The 20705-nt window shown below is 46.1% G+C and overlaps 1 protein-coding gene across 3 annotated transcripts in view; it reads left to right on the top strand.

Moving 5' to 3' along the window:
* PHF21A (PHD finger protein 21A) overlaps positions 1-20705 on the top strand; it is a 419360-nt gene that overhangs the window by 86725 nt on the left and 311930 nt on the right. For all 3 annotated transcript variants that reach the window (XM_078684392.1, XM_078684393.1, XM_078684391.1), the window contains exons 4-5: positions 4472-4504; positions 15265-15330. In XM_078684392.1, coding sequence (XP_078540518.1) covers positions 4472-4504; positions 15265-15330 — 99 coding nt within the window. The remainder of the gene's footprint in view (positions 1-4471; positions 4505-15264; positions 15331-20705) is intronic.

Genomic DNA, 20705 nt, shown 5'->3' with positions numbered 1-20705 from the left:
TGCTGTATTTGGTTGCTACACTGGTACTAATGAGGTGAAAAATGTCCCCTGACAGCGTTACCGTGAGTTAAAATGACAAAATAATGAAGTCATGGTACTACATGGTACTACAAAATGTGGCTCATTGTGCCGCATAATTTAACTTTTCTTGCCGCATAATTTAGTCAAACCTGCTTCAAATATGTTGTCCTCTTCTGCTGAATAATTCCAATGGATCTGCTTAAAGCTTTATGGTGGCAAAGATCTATTCTTTTTAAGATGTAATGTAAAGGAGTTATTAGCCGGGATCTGGAATAGTGGAAACACTTACAGAAATGTCTGCATTAGATACAGTTTGATTACTTATTACTAAAAAGTATGTTTTGTAAGTACTTGTTTTATCTCAATCACTGCATCATTTTGCAGCAGCCTAGCTTAGAGTATGTAAATACTGTTTTAAAATAATGACTTACATATTCACAGTGCTTTCTGCAACAGGCTGGTACCTCATAGCACTATAAACGGGGCCGTTGGAATTGTGCGGCAGGAGAAGGCCAAATTATGCAGCATGGTTGACTAAATTCTGCAGCAAGGAAAGGCGAATTATGCTGCATATTTTGTGATGGCATTACTGCACTATTTTGCTATTTTTACACTTGTTAACATTGTCCTGGCTTTGATTGCCCCTCATAAGAACCACATTAACACCCACATATAGCAATAGGCAACAGAAAGGTGACCAGTCAACCTTTAGAAAGGGCCTACCACTGTGAGGTAACCTGTGTTGCTGCATTTTTTAAATTGTTTTTATTGAAAAAGAAAACGGGGCATAGTTTAAATCCGTGGCATCTACATTGATCATTATGGACTGCGATCAACGTTGTTGGTTGCCTCATTTTTTGGTCTGCAAATTATGCAGCAGATGATGATTATGTGGCAAATGCGGGAAAACATAATTATGTGCTGAGTGTGCAGGGTGAGCGTGAAAGTAAAAGTGAAGGGTGAGAATGAGGAGTGAGTTCACTTGAAGTTAATCAGCATGTTATTAATGGGGCTTCAGATATAAGTTAAACTATTGCTATTATGAAATGAATCGGGGAATCTAGGGTGAAGGAAATAATGTGCTGATCCTGCAACAAACTTCCAGTCTTATGATTAGGGTTGCCAGCTCATTATTTTGATGTTGCTAACGGTACAAAAATAAACAGTCACCTAAAGCCCTATTTACATCACTTATCTGTGCGTACTTCGAAAAGCAAACATAAAGACTTTTAAATGTGTTCTAGGGCTGGCTGAAAGTTTCATGACTGAAAATAAAAGGAACAGACAAAGTCAAATTACAAATGAATACATACTTTTTTATTTAAGACCCTATTTAGTGTCAAAGAAAGGGCTTTGCAGGTTCTTTTAACTTACATGGCTGGCATTTTTTCTACTGGTGACCCTTCTTAGGTCTCGCCAGTGTGGGCTGCGCATGCCCAGTCTTGATGGCGAGATTTTGTTTTTTGGTCCGCTTCAGTATCAGGCTTTAAGCCCCGCCCCTCTTTCCCATTGGCTGGCGTCACTGTTTATGCTAAACGGTGGCCAACCATTGGGAAAGAGCATTCTGTGACGTAGACTTTTCTCTTTTTGAGACGGCCCACTTGGACGGGCTTGTTTGACTTCCTTTTAGCGTAAAAGGTTTCTTATCTTTATGGGGCCACGGAATTGGCAGAGTCGGAGGCCCAGGGGGTACTGGGAACTCACTCCCCCCTGAAATCAGGCTCATCTCCTCTACCATGCTTTTTTAAGAAAGAAGTAAAAGCTATCCTCATGGCTAAATACACTTGAATTATTACTGGGGATGATATTTACAGACGTTGTACCATTCAGTTTTACTAATCTTTTTTGCATTTTTGTATGACTCGTGTTGTTGACCTGCCTGAGTGTTTACGCTATCAATTATTTGTACTTGTATCATTATTGATGTATCTGGCTGACTATGCTCCCACATGTACCGTCCCCACCCCAATTGCTATTTACTCACACGTTGTTCCTTTCGTCTGTAAAGCGCTCTGATATCTGCAAAGATCTTGTTCGCGCTATATAAAACTTTCAAAATAAAATAAATAAATAAATAAAAATAAAAGGAAAAACAATTAAGCCTTGGTAACCAGTTTCCAAAGGTATGCAAATGGTCTTTAAAGACCTGTGAAAAACTCTGGCATGCTGGAGTCCCAAGACTCCAGAAACTGCCCAGCCGAGCCCCCAGCAGCACACCCACTGACCCCCCAGGAAATGCAGCAAATAAACATCGCTGCAGTTACAGGTGTCTTCATTTACATGTGTTTGCAGAGGCCTTTGCACCCCCTGGGAACCCATCCACGTACCCCACAGTTTGAAGACATGTGCTGTAGGGATACAGGGCTCATGCCTCTGTATCCTCACCTTAGGGCGAGTGCACCCTGTAAGAGGGGTGACCTAACTAGGCCACAGGCAGTGGATTGGACATACGGCACACAGGGTATCTAAGGGTGGTATAGTAGGTGCTGCAGCCCTTTGTGGCTTTCCCTTGTCACAGTGCCCTTGGTATCCATGGTACCCTTTACAAGGGACTTACCTGTGGCTACGGATGTGCCAATTGTAGATACAAAGGTACAGTCTTGGGAAAGAGTACAGGTCCTGGGAACCTGATGGGCAGGGCCAGGCCACATCGGCCGGCAAAAACATACAGCTCCTGGTACAACACCAGGCTGTCCGCCTTTCATTTGCAGCTATGAATCGCTATAAACAGAAGTAACCGGTTGGATATGTTCCAGACAGCATATTATCCCTCCCTTGTGCTCAGAATGTATTGTGCAGGCCCTAAGCCCATTACTGGACTGTTCCTGTGTCTGCCTAGGTTTGTGTGTGTTTTGGTGCTGTGGGGATCTGTTCATAAAAGGGATCCAGTTCCTGCTGGAGGTGTTTAATTTATGGTCCTGAGTAAACCTCAGGGATGTACAGAATAAGTGTTAGATTCCCAATGTAGGTGCAAGAGAGGTGTGAAATGGACCAAGGGCTATACAGCTTCGTGCGCTCCCAAGAGCAGTGGACGATAACATGAGGGCAGAGCAGGGCCTGATGTTTTGGGTATTAGAGGTCTGTGGATGCCGCAACCATCGCCAGCGGGCTCTTTAGGTGCCATATATTGTTGGCTTCAAATAAGGAACATGGAGGTAATCAATCTGCATGGCCGGCTGGATTCAATTTAGGCATGCGCAAGATGTAGGTGATGTGGGAATGAGAAGAGCAAGGAGTGTTGGTGCTAAACTGCGGCTGCCGTGGGAGAATCAAGGGGACTTTTCTGTGCTTTTTGTAATGTTACTCCGTGTGGGAGCAAAGGTGAGATCTCTGTTCAGTCGGAAATATTTTCATCTATTAGTAGAGGAAGGACGCTTTTGCTGATAGCAGAAGCTGCCCAATGGTTGATGAGTATCAGTCTTGTTTTCCCCAAAGGAAAAGCTTGGTTATGTCCCCTACATCTGTCGCTATGTCTCCTGTGTCCAGTAGCTCCTCCCGAGGGGTGTTGGGTGGTGCTTCCCGAATCAAGTAATGCAGAGAATTCTTCAGGTCGCATGTCAGTGTTGGGCATTGGGGTTCTTGTCCTAAGCCAGTATTGGCTTAGTCAGGGTCACATTTGAATGAGCTATCCAGGTGTGTGCTGCGTCTGTCTTTAATTACATATGCGATATTTAAAGCAAACAAGGTTGGTAATGGTGCCTGTGGTGTGTCTAATCACCCTCTTACTTGCGTGACACTGTCGCACACTTCCACCATAACATTTCATGTAGTTCTTGATTGATTGCGGGGTTTGAAGGTTTTTCCTTTTTAAAAACAGTAAAAATATTTCCAAGTTGGGGGTTCAAAAACTGGCCTTTTACTTGACCTTGTCATGAAGTAGGTCATGCCAAGCCAAGCCTCCAAAACATAATTCCAGCTGTATATGTGCAGTGGAAGCCTCGTGCCATTTGCTGTGCGAGGGTTGGCCTTATGCTACCATTGACGCGCTCCAATCTATGCATTCTTTAAGTGTCAGAGATGCCATCTTTGAGTAGATGCAACAAGCTCTTATCACAATCATAGCCGCGATGATGAAGAGACCTCTTGCCCCATATAATGGCCCTGGGTTCATTGCATTTTTTTTATTCTTCAGTCAGTCGTTCATACCCCCAGCGGGTTCATGCTCACTTGGATTACTGTCTGCCAGCTCACTCAGCGTTCATCCGACTGCCCATGTGCCATGCCGATTGTATTTTGTACCATTCGCTGTTGCGACAGGTGCCTCTATACCCTTGGGGCACAAGCAATCAAACCGTATGACCTGTGAGTTGGTGGTTGTCACAGTGCAGTGATGCCACGAGGACATTGACTACTCTCTCATCTGAATGACTTCATTTGTGAACTGTGGATTCATCTGCGACTCATGGCAGGGACATTACATATTCATATTGTTCCATTTTTCTCTTTCTAGAAACTGGTTGCACAGATGAAGCAGGATCCTCAGGTAGGTGCTGTCTACTTCCACTTCGAATGAAGTATTTGGAAATCAATGTTAGCTTTTATTTGAAATGGAAAGTTTGTTGTGGGTGCAGCTTTCCACCATCAAACATTTTAGCCTATGTTATCATGGTCTGTTTGTGCCTGGGCCCTATCATAGCATGGTGTGCCTGGGTCCTACTGTAGTATGTTGTGCCTATGCCCGAAAAGGCTCACTCTGTTTCTGCGCAGGGTCTGGCGTGGTCGGTTTGTGTCTGTGCCTTGGCATGGTCTGATTGTGCCTTGGTGTGGTCTGTTTGTTGCTACACCCTGGTGTGGTCTGTTTGTTTGAAGGCTCATTCTGTTTCTGAGCAGGGTCTGGCGTGGTCGGTTTGTGTCTGTGCCTTGGCATGGTCTGATTGTGCCTTGGTGTGGTCTGTTTGTTGCTACACCCTGGTGTGGTCTGTTTGTTTGAAGGCTCATTCTGTTTCTGAGCAGGGTCTGGCGTGGTCGGTTTGTGTCTGTGCCTTGGCGTGGTGTGTTTGTGCCTTGGCATGGTCTGATTGTGCCTTGGTGTGGTCTGTTTGTGCCTGTGCCTTGGAGTGGTCTGTTTGTGCCTGTACCTTGGTGTGATCTGTTTGTGCCTGTGCCTTGGTTTGGCCTGTTTGTGCCTGTGCCTTAGAGCAATGTGTGTGCCTGCGCCCTAGCTCAGCCTGTTTTTGTGCTTGTGCCTTGTCATGATCTGTTCTGATGTGACTCCATTGCATGATCTTGGTTGCCTGGCACCTCCCAGAGTCTTGGCATGTATCCTAGCAAGACTGGCAATGTCCCACCATGTTTTTATCATTACTGTGTATAACCTCTTATGCTGCAAGCAATATGTAGGAGCTGTGTCCAGACTAGTAAACAAAACTCAGCTGACACAAGGAATAGATTTTGATGGCTACATCTTCACAGTTTACTCAGTTTATGAATTATCCTTCCATTCTTCAGAAAATGTTTCCCCAGCAATAGCTCTCACGTGTCTGCAGGTGGTACCATGTGGCTCTGCTTGCCCACCTGCCCACTTGGAACTGGAGTAATTTAGGCCTTACCAGGATGCTCTTTATCTGAGACTTCTAGCCACAGATACCATAGGATATTCCCCAGGCGTCCTACTGGATCTGGAATTTTAGGGTGAACAGTACCCCTGCGCACTAGTAGGTGGCGTCTTTCACACCGGAAGTGACGTGTGCAGTGCCTATATAGGTGCCACACCAGCACGTTGATGTCAGCTCTTTTCTTTCACTGCCGGTCAGCACAGTTCCAGAGAATAGCTTTCCCCAGTTGCTTTTTGACTGACTTTTTTTTTACCTTTTGACCAAGATTTTTTGAGACTTTGTCTCCTGATGTGAAGCATGTCCCCATGTGGCCCCCTTACATCGACAGATGTCGGTGATGTGCCCCACTTGTTTTTTTTCTCTTGTGACTTGACCGAGACCACAGTCACAAGGCATGGGAGGACTGAGGCACCATGCAGCCGAAGGCGCTATGGGAATGCTCCCTCAAGCTCATCGCCACCCGACATCGATTGACTCCGCGACGCTCCAGTTCTCGGTCACGAGGAAGCCTCCGAGATCATTCACGAAGTTTTACTCTGCGGATGAGCGGTGACCGTCTTCACCTCTGGGCAAACTTCCCATATCAGAGCAGTGCCAAATTCATATGACAGACCTGGATTAGGTGATGATTGGGAGGAGTCTGCGGATCCGAGGACAACTGTTTTAAGAATCTGGCGGTTGCCAGTGGACTGGATACCTCTCTAGATACTGGCCTTGTCTCTTCCCCCTTCTATGGCTACAGAAGAGGATGCCTCATTTTCAATGGTGGTGCGGAGGTCGGCTTAGGCCCTGGACCTTGCGCTACCCCAGAGGCAGTCAAAACAAACGTCTTGACAGAGGTGCTTCAGCCACGGTTGCTCCCACTGAGCCATTACCTTTTTACTGAAGCCCTTCCTGACGTTCTGCTCAGGCCTGGTCCAAGCCCTGCCCATGGGCTTCTGTGCACAGGACCATGGCCCGGTTCTAGCCTCCTGATTCGGACCCCAGTTTACTCACCCAGCATCCCACCTCAGAGAGCTTGGTGGTTCAGGCCTCCACCTCCATAGTCAACCGCATTACCTACCACTCTACCGGATAAGAAATTCAAAAGGGACTATACCTTCGGGAAGAGGATGTTTTCTTCTGTCAGTTTGGCACTGGGGTCGGTGAACGCCTCGTGGCCCAGTACTCCCATGCAATCTGGGACTTGGTTGCGCAGGTGCTACCCATAATCTCGGAGAAGGCCTGAGACATACGCTCTCAAGCAATTGCTGACAGGAGAGATATAGCCCAGTTATCCATAAGGTGTGGGGTGGACATGACAGACTCACTAGGCAGTGATTTTATCGTCCGTGGCCCTTATGAGCCTTGCCTGGCTGAGAACCAGTGGCTTTTCAGGAAATGTCCAAGCTTTGCTCCTGGATTGAGAGGGATGTAGCCTTGCGGGTAGAGCGGTCGATCTTGAAGCTGGGGAACCGGGATCGAATCTCGGCAGGGACGCTCAACATCCTGTGATTCTGGGCAAATCACTTAATCTCCCTGTACCTAACAAAAATGAATGTGTCCATCTGTAATGAAACTGGTGCTCATGTAAAGCACTCTGATACCATCGGGTCAAGTTTGCGCTATATAAAACTCTTAAAAAAAAAACAACAACAAAAAACATGCTCTTTGATTGTATTGTATTCAGAATTTATAGAGCGTGCTGTGACCCAACAGGTATCCTGGCGCTAGAGCACATGAGATCAGTTTACCTAGAGTGTGATGACGCTTACAGAGAAAAAGACACTAAACTATGCCCTGGGAAAGAGCCGGGTATTCAGCTTCTTTCTGAATGGCTTCTATTTGTTCGCCAAGAAGGCAGACTCAATGCTGGAGTGCTTTAAGGAGAGCAGGGCTATGGCCAGGTCCTTGGCTTTTCCATGGCCTCTCGTCAACCTCAATCCGCATTCCGCCTTCACACACCCAGCCACCATGGCCAACAAGTCAGGCAATCTTTTTGTGGCTGAGGGCGCGGTTCACACGGACCACATGGAATAGGTAGCTAGAAGTTGAGCAAGTCCACCACCCCCTGTCAGCCGCAGCCTTCAAACCCTTTTAGTTCGCCCTCCGACCATCATGGGGATCCATTGGGGGGCAGGATACGCTATCGCTTGCTCAATTGAAGGTCAATAACATCCAACTGTTGGATTTTGCAGCTTGTCCAAAGGGGCTACTTCCTCCCCTTTGTGATCCCATTCACCCATGCCGTCTACTTATGACCAGCTGACAGAGGACCACCTCTCCTTGCTCTGCAAGGAAGTATTGGGTCTCTTGGCCATGGGAGCAATAGAGAAAGTGCCAGCATCAGAAGTAGGTTGTTGTTGCTATTCCCGCTACTTTCTGGTGCCGGAGAAGGATAGAGGCTTTCGTCCTATTCTAGAACTGCATCTTCTCGATCTCTTCGTGAAAAAGAAGAAATTCAAGATGCTCATGCTTGCGCAAGTCCTGTCAGCCCTGGGCCCAGGAGACTGGATGGTATTGTTGGACTAGCAGGACGCATATTTTCACATCCCCGTCTTTTGGCCTTACTTGCGCCACTTGGGTGTTCACGAAAGTGATGGCAGTGGTCGCAGCTCACATTCGGAGGTCAGGGGTTGCAGTGTTCCCCTACCTCAACAATTAGATTTTGAAGGGAGGCTCACCACAGGCCGTCGTCTCCCACCTCCAGACTATGGCAAACCTTATGTGTTTGCTTGTGTTCACTATCAACGTGCCAAAGTCACACCTAACTCTGTGCCAGACGCTCGCCTAGTAGCACATGCCGGCATAGGAGGGCTGTACAGTGGAACCTGAAGCTTCCATGGGCGAAGCATCAGGGGAATCTCTCCAACATGCTCTAGATCTCTTAGGGAAATGCAAAAGGCATGCAGTTGGGGCAAACAAACCTCTGTGGCAGACCCCTCTCCCTTTCCCAACCAGAGCTTACTGTAGTGACAGATGCGTCACTCCTGGGCTGGGGTGGTCATCTGAGAGAGGTGGAGATCAGAGGACTCTGGACTCCACATCAAGCTACTGGAGCTTTGAGCGAACTGATTGGTATTGAAAGACTGTCTCGCTAGCTGGTACAGGAGTTCAGACACCACCTCTGCCATGTGGTATTGCAAAAAATAAGGCAGGTAGGGTCGTGGACTTTGATGGAACACCGAGGCATATCCATATTGGTTCAACACCCAGTGGGCTCTCCGAAAGCCGAAGCAGACAAACTGAGCCATCTATGCCTAGCGGGTCAAGAATGGCGCCTCAAACCGGAGGTGGTGCAAGGTCCCTTCCAAGAGTGGAGAGAGCCTTGGTTAGATCTGTTTGCCTCTGTCGAGAACACTCAATATTAGTAGTTTTGCATTGTAGAGTTTCCAAGGCTGCTCTCACTCAGTAACATTTAGTCTTGAGTCGAGCTCTAGCCTTTTGTGCGCCTTTCCGCCTTTACCACTCCTGCCTAGGGTTCTCGTGTAGATCTGGAATGACTAGGCCCAAGTTGTTCTTGTGGCTCCTCACTGGGCACTGAAAGTCTTGTATCCTGAGCTTTTGAGCATGACCACAGGTCTCCGATCAGGCTGTCTCTTTGGGAGCATCTTCTGTCACAGCTAGGCAAAATTCTGCACTGGAACCTGAAGATGCTTCACATTTATGCCTGGAAATTGAGCGGTCACAGTTGACCGCTTTTGACCTTCTGCCTAAAGTGTGCAAGGTTTTCTTGGTAGCCAAGCGTCCCTCTACTAAGACAGTATATCCATGCAGATGGAGCAAGATTTTGGCATGGTGTACAGATAGAAATGTTGATCCTCTATCTGCACCCCTTTCTCGGGTTATTTTGTTTATTTTTACCTTCGTCCAGCAGGGCTTTGTTTTGAGCTCAATAAAATATGATGTTCGAGGCATGCGAGCTGTAGATAACATGCTTTGCATAAGCCTGCCATCTAGTGTTGTGTCCGGATGTTTTCACTTTGTTTTTCTTCAAAGAAGTCTTTTCCAGTCACGAGGTAGGCGACTTCTACTTTCGGTGATAGTGCGCATGGGCATCGACTCAATTGGTAGCTTGTTTTTTCCGCCATCAGTTTCGGACGTGAATCGCTGCACTTCCGTTCGATACCTTCTCTCGGGTTCCCCTCGGTGTACAATTCACTACCCTCGACGGTATTTCTCGATCGCGTTTCCCATTCTCTGCATATTTATTCCAATCAAACCTCTTCGATCGGAAAACTCGCGGAGGGCCGTTGAGTCTACCCGTGCCGGGCTTTCTAGCAATTGGTGGAACGGACACCATTCATGCTCTGTCCCCAGTGTCGCGCCAAGTTTCTGCGCACTGACCTGCACAAAGTGTGCAATCTCTGTTTGTGCCGAGACCCAACGAAAAAAGACTATGACTCGTTCCAATAGTTTTGATAAAAAAAGACGCTTCGCGACCACCTGGCTCGACGTCACGAGATGCAACACCAAGGCAGCTCAGCACCGGACATCTTCGGCGAAGATTCAGACCGAGAAGAAACACATGCTCAAGGAGCAGAGGAAGAGGAACATATCTGTGTGACTAAGGCTGACTCCGATATGGAATAAGAGGAGCAAGTTACACAGGTTCAGCTTACCGTTTGTACAGAAACCCCCTTACCCCAACAACAAAAGACAAAAAAGGCTCCAGGCCTTCCTCTTCCTGCGGGCCAAGGTCAGCACCAAGAAAAAGTTTTGAGCGCCCCGAGTGCAGGCCCGGCGCCAAAAGACAAAGAAAATCCTTCTGGCTCGGGTTCGAGTCGACCCCGTGCCGGCAAATCCTCGGCGCCGAAGTCCTAGCACATCCTGGTTCACATTCCATCTTTTGTCGAAGCCTAAATCTTCGGTACCAAAGAGTTCGTAGCCAAAGCTTTAGACTCCAAAACCTGCAAGTAAAGATAAAAATACTCCGACAAAAGAGCCTCGGTCCGATGTTCCACCTTCGGATCCGAACAAAAAAAAGAACTGGTAATTAACCCAGGTACAGGACACATACATGCCAAATTTCCTGAAAAAAAAGGAAATTAGGCCAACCGAATGAGCACCACATGCCCCTGAAGAAAAGGAATGTGGGTACAAACCCTTCGTCATCTTATGTGCCACATCGTTCGCCTACTAATCCTCAATTACTCATCACACCCTCTAATTCACCACTATCACCTGACCCACAGGGTGAAGGGGATGGGATGGAGATGAGGATAGGCCACTAGATGTTGACCCATGGGAGGATTATGATACTGATCCACACACGGATACTGACCCTGAATTGTATCCGTCCAGGCCATCACCACCTGACGACAATATAGGCTACATTAAGCTTCTTAATAGGGCTACTCATTATCATGGGTTGGAGCTACATAGAGAGGCTTTAGATCAGGACTTCTTGTTTGTAAGTCGCTGTTGGATGTTTAAAGATTTTTAAAGATTAAGGACCCTTCCCAGTGGACCCTGAAGAAACCCTGTGGAAGACAGAGGATTGGAGAGCCATCCCACCCGTGGATACCCTACTACCCACGTTGCCTACTCCTGAGAAGCCGGATGCATATGTATGAAGTGGTGTCAGAAACCGCTGTCTAACACAATGGAGGACTTCAGGAAAGTGCTGCTGTTGACGAAGGAGCCCGTGTCCGGTGGAATCCGAAGGTGGATTCTAGATGACAGGTACCTGCAAGCAGAGGGGACAGAGTCTATGTCAGTCAGGAGTGCCCAGGAGACTTGGAAGACAAATGCCCTCCAATGTGACGATGACCTGGACTCTGCAGCCGAGAGGACCAGGTGACGCTGAGGAGGACCAGGAGCCGTACACGAGCTGTCCCACGAGAAATGTTGAATGCTGAGGGGTCGTGTCTGGCGGGAGGACCAACAAGCCTTGGCAAATGCAACCAACACAGGAATGGAAGGAGCAACGTCTGTACCAGCAAGGTCTATGGGACTCACCAAAAGCAGGAGAATCAGGGCAGTGCCCTAGCAATCAGGGGAGCCCAAAAGACACAAGTGTGACCTGAGGCACTGGAGTCGCGAGAGGACCTCAAGCAGCTCACCAAAAGATGCAGGCCACGATGCACAACAATGCGGTGTGGCTGAAAATTCTGGTCACTGGAGATGCTCAAGGTGGGGGCTAAGTGGAGCCTGAAGATCTTGGAAGGAAGCCAACAAGCCTTTGCAACTGCAAGACAATGCGCTGCAAAGGGGTTTGGTTATTTTAACCCCCATGAAGGATACTGGCCTCAAACTTGGTGAGAGGGCAGGGCATGGCAGGCTCTGGAGCTGTGGAAAACCACCACCTGTGTTGCAGAACCTTTCGTAGTCCGGAGGAGCTCAGGATCAGCAGACCAGTCGACTTCGTTGCTGTGCCTGCGAATGCAGGGGAGTGGCTCCTTCACTCCAATGGAGATTCCTTCAGGTGTTTTTGGTGCCCACAGGCCTTGGTAGGTTCCTGCATGGTGCACAGATGATGCAGCAGCCTGGAAGGGAGAAGAAGTCGAGCCCAAACGAAGTCGAGCCCAAACGAAGTCGAGCCCAAACGAAGTCGAGCCCAAACGAAGTCCAGAGTGCCCAGAAAGTAGAAGAAGTGGTCTCTGATCTGAATTTAATTTAATTTAATTGCGTGTTTATATAGCGCTAGGAATCGACTCCCGGAGGAGTATCTCCACGCTTCGACCGCTGGGGAACCCGTCCTGGCTCACCCTGAGAGATGGTCCCAGATGGGTATCTCTAAGGTGCGACCAAGCATCCCCGGCGATCTGGGGGGGCCGTTGTGAAGATGAGGCAAGCTGATGCCCAGAGTTGCCGCGTGTGGTCTCTGACTAGAGTAGGCACCGAGGCGAGAATTATCGAGTCCGCTGACCCTGGTTCACGACCCTGCCGCGTCGGGAATCGAACCCTGGTCCCGGAGAGTTCTCTGCTTACGGGTCTGCCGCCTCTAACCAGTGAGCCACACTTCTCCACTCCATTATCCTATGACGAATCTAGGGATCTACACCCAGGTAAGCCCTTAAGTACCCTAGGGAAAGGGTTGGGATGATTCAGTGGATCCTCCCAGGGGAGGGTCTGGACAGAGGGGAGGTTACTCCCATGTCCTTTGTCCAGTTTCGCTCCAGAGCGGGAGCCAACAGCAAGTGCACTCACCCTGCCCCAATAGATTAAATCCTATCTGGGAGGTGGTCACACCTCCCTGTGACAGGAAGCCTATTGTTCTGCTTTCCCCTGCTCGAGCTTGGCTCAGTGTCTGGTCGGCAGCAACCATTTTGTGTTGTCTGGGTGAAGAAGACTGGTACCGGGAATACTGAGAGCCTAATGCAGGGCTCTTCCAGTGCTTGGAACCATACTTACCTCACCATCTACGGTGTGGGGGTATGATTCCGACATGTTTGATACCAAACATGGTAGGCTTCGTTGCATCCGTTTTCGTGATGGTCATCGCGTAATTATGCAGTGCCCCTCTATATAGTATATGGCTGCTTTAGTGACAACCCAGGAGAATGGACTCCGTAGTTTATGGGAGTGTCCTGCTCATGCAGGGGCACCCTTGCACTTGGAACCAAGCACCCTGCCTTCAGGATTGCAAAGGCCTGCTCTAGGGGTAACTTATAGGTTTTAAGTGCAGTGACCCAAGATATAGGAAACCTAAATCTTTAGTAAGCGTTGCTAGCACCAGTTTACACAGGCTGCAATGGCAGTCCTGTAGTTCCATTTTGAATGGTCTCTCATTGGTGGCATAATGCATCCTTCAGCCCATGGGAGACCTCTGGGATATCTATGCCCTGGGTACCTTAGCACCATATACTAGGGACTTAAAAGGGTACCCCAGTATCCAATCTGGGATGTGCCCAAGTACTGAACGCAACACTTGAGGGAGAAAGCAGATTGACTGGGCTCCTGATTAGCAGGATCCCAGTCAGACTGGTCAAATACAGCTTAGGACCAGTCGAAAAGTAGGGGTGACCTTAGAAGCAGATCCTACTTTCCTACACCTTTGCTATACCATAAATGGACACCCAATCTCTAAATAAAGCATCCAAAGTGCATGCACTCTCCTTGCCCTCCAGGGGACATAGCACCCCCTTGCCCTCCAGGGGACATTCCACCGCCTTGCCCTCCAGGGGAAATTCCACCGCCTTGCCCTCCCGGGGACATTCCACCGCCTTGCCCTCCCGGGGACATTCCACTGCCTTGCCCTCCAGGGGAAATTCCACCGCCTTGCCCTCCCGGGGACATTCCACCGCCTTGCCCTCCCGGGGACATTCCACCGCCTTGCCCTCCAGGGGAAATTCCACATGTCGAAAAGGGACCATCATAGTTTTTTTAGGCAACATCCCTCTATCCAACAGCTGTAAAGCTGCCGTCTGGTTATCACTACAGCTTCACTAAACACTTCTGTGTGAGTATTCTAGTCCGCTAGCAGGTGATGGTTGGTCAAACAGTGTTAAGAACTTTGTTCAAAACCTCTGCATCATCTGCCCTCTAAAAACTGCTTGTGGGGAAATTTCTTTACAATGTGTATCACTGCAATACATGCTACGAACGGGAATATTACGTACACTGTAAGCGTCTGTATCGTCTAGTACTGTAGGTTCACTTGCGCCAGCCCTCATCCCTGTAAACAGCCAGCAATTACAGAAGTCTAATTACCTTTCCTGTTACTTTGACCCTTCACAATAACACAGTACACACAATACTTGATACTTGACTGCATATAATGCTCACCCGCTGAACGGAAAAGAATCTGAGGTGGAGCCGGTGTGCTCTTGCATTGTGGAGTGTGGGAGGATTCACAGCAGGTCTGTGACTAACTTGTTCCAACAAAAACAAGTTGCAAACGTCCGGATTCCACAACAGATCGCAGGGGTATCTGGAGCGTGCAAATCTATACACCATTATCAGATGCACAAAGGGCACTTTCCTTCCACTGGATATAATCCCACCTAGGGTTCCTTACCTCCTGCCCTTGTTCCTTTGACTATTAGGATCACAAGCTATGCTAACGTATTATGCGCTGCATATGCCGCTGCTCTCCTATTCCCTTACATGCCTGTGTGGGCCAATGACATATATCAGGATCTGACACCAACACACTGATGGGCACAAGTGTATCCTGCCCAGAGTCTCACGGCAGGCTCTGCCTGGTGTCGCCTGCTAGTGCTGCGCAAACTTTCCAAACAAGTCTAAAGCTTGGCAGGGTGATTCACAAGCGAGTAGTCTGCAGGAAGACTATTTTATACACCAGAAATGTCATGACTTTAATTTATGTCACCGGAAAGACAACTCAACAGGTCAAGTCTATTGTCCATCAGATGCTTCTCATTTTGGTATGCTTGTGTCCTAGGATGACCTTGCTTGGCTGCGACTTAGGATTGCGTAACATATCTGTACCCCGGCATGCTCTGATGCATGACTGGATGCGGCTTAAGGGCTAGCATGGGTTTGTGTGTCTTGGGAGTGGTTTGGTGTCACTAGTCTCTGGGTTGTTCCTTATAATCCCGGTGTAACTGTGCCCTTGTGTAGTGTGATCACTTGGCCTTGTCTGGGTGGTGGTGTGTGTGTGGGTTTACAGACTTACCTACAGAGCACCACAAGGTTCTTTATGTGTCTGGATACAAGTGCTTGTTGAACCTTTGGTACTTTATATTAACACAATTTAACGTTTGTCTTCTCTCTTCCTGTATTTTTTTTATTTGGGGCTCAGAATGCCGATTTGAAGAAGCAGCTCCATGAGCTTCAAGCTAAGATCACAGCTCTAAGTGAGAAGCAGGTAAGCCTTGTGCAGTTTGCCCACTCCCTATGACCACTCCACTAGAAAAGATGGTTTGTTTATTGCTTCTCATCTGTGTCCTGCAAACAAAGTCTACTTGTTTTGCTGTCTACACTGTTTCTGTCACTCATGATGTTTTTGTGCGGGCGAAAAATATTAAATTACTTGCATATAAAGACCTCTTCATCTTCAAAACACTTTTGCCAGTGGGCTGGATACATGTTTAGTAATGTTGTAGTGTGGTTAGCTTGGCATATAACTTAGACGTTTTTTTCAGAGATGTGTTTTTACGCCCAAATTCTCCGATGTGTAATGCTTACTCATGCCGGATATAGAGGTTTCCTCACATACTTTCTTTAACTTGAAAGTAGTAGCACCCGTGTGCAAAATGAAGAGTCTTAAAGTGAGCGTAATAATTTGATCAAATATGAGTCTTTTCTGACTGGTTGCAGTGCCTTGATTTTCGTTTATATAATGTATTCTATGGTGTACTTTAAATAACGCTAAATATGAGTCTTCTCTGACTTGTGGCAGTGCCTGGATTTTCGTTTATATAATCTATTCTATGGTGTACTTTAAATACCGCTAAATATGAGTCTTCTCTGACTTGTGGCAGTGCCTGGATTTTCATTTATATAATGTATTCTATGGTGTACTTTAAATACCGCTAAATATGAGTCTTCTCTGACTTGTGGCAGTGCCTGGATTTTCGTTTATATAATCTATTCTATGGTGTACTTTAAATACCGCTAAATATGAGTCTTCTCTGACTTGTGGCAGTGCCTGGTTTTTCGTTTATTAAATCTATTCTATGGTGTACTTTAAATACCGCTAAATATGAGTCTTCTGACTTGTGGCAGTGCCTGGATTTTCGTTTATATAATGTATTCAATGGTGTACTTTAAATACCGCTAAATATGAGTCTTCTCTGACTTGTGGCAGTGCCTGGATTTTCGTTTATATAATCTATTCTATGGTGTACTTTAAATACCGCTAAATATGAGTCTTCTCTGACTTGTGGCAGTGCCTGCCTGGATTTTCGTTTATATAATCTATTCTATGGTGTACTTTAAATACCGCTAAATATGAGTCTTCTCTGACTTGTGGCAGTGCCTGGATTTTCGTTTATATAATGTATTCTATGGTGTACTTTAAATACCGCTAAATGAGTCTTCTCTGACTTGTGGCAGTGCCTGGATTTTCGTTTATATAATCTATTCTATGGTGTACTTTAAATACCGCTAAATATGAGTCTTCTCTGACTTGTGGCAGTGCCTGGTTTTTCGTTTATTAAATCTATTCTATGGTGTACTTTAAATACCGCTAAATATGAGTCTTCTCTGACTTGTGGCAGTGCCTGGATTTTCGTTTATTAAATCTATTCTATGGTGTACTTTAAATACCGCTAAATATGAGTCTTCTCTGACTTGTGGCAGTGCCTGGATTTTCGTTTATATAATGTATTCTATGGTGTACTTTAAATACCGCTAAATATGAGTCTTCTCTGACTTGTGGCAGTGCCTGGATTTTCGTTTATATAATGTATTCAATGGTGTACTTACAATACCGCTAAATATGAGTCTTCTCTGACTTGTGGCAGTGCCTGGATTTTCGTTTATATAATCTATTCTATGGTGTACTTTAAATACCGCTAAATATGAGTCTTCTCTGACTTGTGGCAGTGCCTGGATTTTCGTTTATATAATCTATTCTATGGTGTACTTTAAATACCGCTAAATATGAGTCTTCTCTGACTTGTGGCAGTGCCTGGATTTTCGTTTATATAATGTATTCTATGGTGTACTTTAAATACCGCTAAATATGAGTCTTCTCTGACTTGTGGCAGTGCCTGGATTTTCGTTTATATAATCTATTCTATGGTGTACTTTAAATACCGCTAAATATGAGTCTTCTCTGACTTGTGGCAGTGCCTGGTTTTTCGTTTATTAAATCTATTCTATGGTGTACTTTAAATACCGCTAAATATGAGTCTTCTCTGACTTGTGGCAGTGCCTGGATTTTCGTTTATATAATGTATTCAATGGTGTACTTTAAATACCGCTAAATATGAGTCTTCTCTGACTTGTGGCAGTGCCTGGATTTTCGTTTATATAATCTATTCTATGGTGTACTTTATTTATTTATTTTTTTCTTTTTTTTCAAAACCTTTATTGAAAGACACGTAGAAGTACATGCGCAGGCCTACAACCACAGGGGCCGGCCGCAAAAGCAGGAGAGTCAAAAAAAAGGGCAACATCAATGTGTACAACAAAATGAATACCGGATAGACGTGAAATAAAGACGTTAAACAGTCAGCGCCAGGATAAGAAAGGTTTCATTTTACATTTTATAGAGGAGGCAGCAACCACATCTACCGGGCGTCACGCAACATATACAGAAAAAGAGGGGGGGGGGCGGGAGGGAGACAGCCCCCCACGCTATACAATCACCCTAGGAGGGCGAAGCCCAAAGACATCCCACGCCCAGCAAAGGTTCATAAATCAAGGACAAATGTCAGCAAACCAATAACGTGGACGCCACATGTACAGCCCTCCCGCCCCGTTAAAGGAGAAAGTGCGGACACGTACGAAACAAAGGAGTGAAAACAAAGGGACATAGCCCACCCCCTGAAAAAAGCAAAAAGGGACCATAGAATAAAACAAACTAAAATAACAAACACCCCCCCCCCCACCCTACATCACTGTAATGGCTACGGCCTACCCGACTAAACAGCGTGCCTGTCGCCCAGAGTCACCCGAAATATAGAAGAAAGAGAAAGGGAATAATAACAGAGAAAGAGAAAGAAGAAAGAGAGAGAAGGAGAGGAAAAAGAAGGACAGGAGAGGAGAGGAGCCAGCGATCGAAACATGGAATACTACCCCACCCGTAACAACGGATCACCAATCGAGGTCGAAAAGGACATTGAAAAAAGCCCACACTAGGATGAAAAACAAGATCTATGGTGTACTTTAAATACCGCTAAATATGAGTCTTCTCTGACTTGTGGCAGTGCCTGGATTTTCGTTTATATAATGTATTCAATGGTGTACTTTAAATACCGCTAAATATGAGTCTTCTCTGACTTGTGGCAGTGCCTGGATTTTCGTTTATATAATCTATTCTATGGTGTACTTTCAATACCGCTAAATATGAGTCTTCTCTGACTTGTGGCAGTGCCTGGATTTTCGTTTATATAATGTATTCTATGGTGTACTTTCAATACCGCTAAATATGAGTCTTCTCTGACTTGTGGCAGTGCCTGGATTTTCGTTTATATAATGTATTCTATGGTGTACTTTAAATACCACTAAATATGAGTCTTCTCTGACTTGTGGCAGTGCCTGGATTTTCGTTTATATAATCTATTCTATGGTGTACTTTAAATACCGCTAAATATGAGTCTTCTCTGACTTGTGGCAGTGCCTGGTTTTTCGTTTATTAAATCTATTCTATGGTGTACTTTAAATACCGCTAAATATGAGTCTTCTCTGACTTGTGGCAGTGCCTGGATTTTCGTTTATATAATGTATTCAATGGTGTACGTTCAATTCCGCTAAATATGAGTCTTCTCTTTTGTGGCAGTGCCTGGATTTTCGTTTATATAATGTATTCAATGGTGTACTTTCAATACCGCTAAATATGAGTCTTCTCTGACTTGTGGCAGTGCCTGGATTTTCGTTTATATAATGTATTCAATGGTGTACTTTCAATACCGCTAAATATGAGTCTTCTCTGATTTGTGGCAGTGCCTGGATTTTCGTTTATATAATCTATTCTATGGTGTACTTTCAATACCGCTAAATATGAGTCTTCCCTGACTTGTGGCAGTGCCTGGATTTTCGTTTATATAATGTATTCAATGGTGTACTTTCAATACCACTAAATATGAGTCTTCTCTGACTTGTGGCAGTGCCTGGATTTTCGTTTATATAATCTATTCTATGGTGTACTTTAAATACCGTGGAGAAGTGTGGCTCAGGGGTTAGAGGCGGCCGACCCGGAAGCTGAGATCGGTCCTGGACCAGAGTTCAATTCCCCGCCTCGGCGGGTCTTGGGCTAAAAATTCCACGGACTCGATAATTCTCGCCCCGGTGCCTCCTCGACTCACCGGTTCACACTCTGCGACTCTGGGCAATAGCTTGCTTAATCTCCACAACGGCCCCTCGCGGCAGGATGCCCGACTTTCACCTTGTGGATACCCTGCTATCTCACAGGGGAATATCAGGAAGGGTTCCCTAAGCAAGCGCCGGGAAACCCACTGCGGGTAGCTGTGCGCTATATAAGCTCAACTACATTTACATTACATTTACCGCTAAATATGAGTCTTCTCTGACTCGTGGCAGTGCCTGGATTTTCGTTTATATAATGTATTCAATGGTGTACTTTCAATACCGCTAAATATGAGTCTTCTCTGACTTGTGGCAGTGCCTGGATTTTCGTTTATATAATGTATTCAATGGTGTACTTTCAATACCGCTAAATATGAGTCTTCTCTGACTTGTGGCAGTGCCTGGATGTTCGTTTATAGAATCTATTCTATGGTGTACTTTAAATACCGCTAAATATGAGTCTTCTCTGACTTGTGGCAGTGCCTGGATTTTCGTTATTATAATCTATTCTATGGTGTACTTTAAATACCGCTAAATATGAGTCTTCTCTGACTTGTGGCAGTGCATGGATTTTCGTTTATATAATGTATTCTATGGTGTACTTTACATACTGCTTAATATGAGTCTTCTCAAACACTGCAACCGTCCTACTCCGGACAGAGTACAGGACACTACACGTGTGCTTCAGTGACAAAAGGCATGACAGTAAGACCGTCCTTTTCAGGCAGCATGTGTGACAAAGGTCAAAACCCAATGGGATGTGGCCTAAAGCAAATGCAAAAAGAACAATTGATGGACAGAAGGCAGAACAATGTCATACATTCACCCCAGTACAGAGATGTGGGCCTGAATCCATCGTTTTTTGCTCCCCATACCCCCCCATAGTTTGTACCTAGCCATATGCAAATCAGTCTTGGCCCTGCTCCCAATGGGAACAATCCAGCCAGGCCCTCCCTGGACTGGAAACAAGCATCTAAGGACCAGATTTGGTGTTTCACCCTTCATCAGTCAGGAAAGCTTGACTCCAATGGCATGGAGAGCACGGGCCCACGTCTGGGCATAACCGTCCCACTTGTGGTGACAAATGCAAAAAGAACAATTGATAGACAGAATGCAGAACGATGTCATACCTAAAATTGCGTTTTTGATAGCGCAAAAAACTAATCGGCTTGAGGCAGTTTATTCCCATACGAGACCCCAATACATTTTTAGAATTCTCACGGTCTCTCCCACTTGGTATGGTGCCCCCACTTGAGGAGTGTAATA

Source organism: Lissotriton helveticus, chromosome 3_2 (assembly GCF_964261635.1).
Source record: "Lissotriton helveticus chromosome 3_2, aLisHel1.1, whole genome shotgun sequence".
Classification (NCBI taxonomy): Eukaryota; Metazoa; Chordata; class Amphibia; order Caudata; family Salamandridae; genus Lissotriton; species Lissotriton helveticus.
This window is presented reverse-complemented; position numbering and strand designations above follow the sequence as displayed.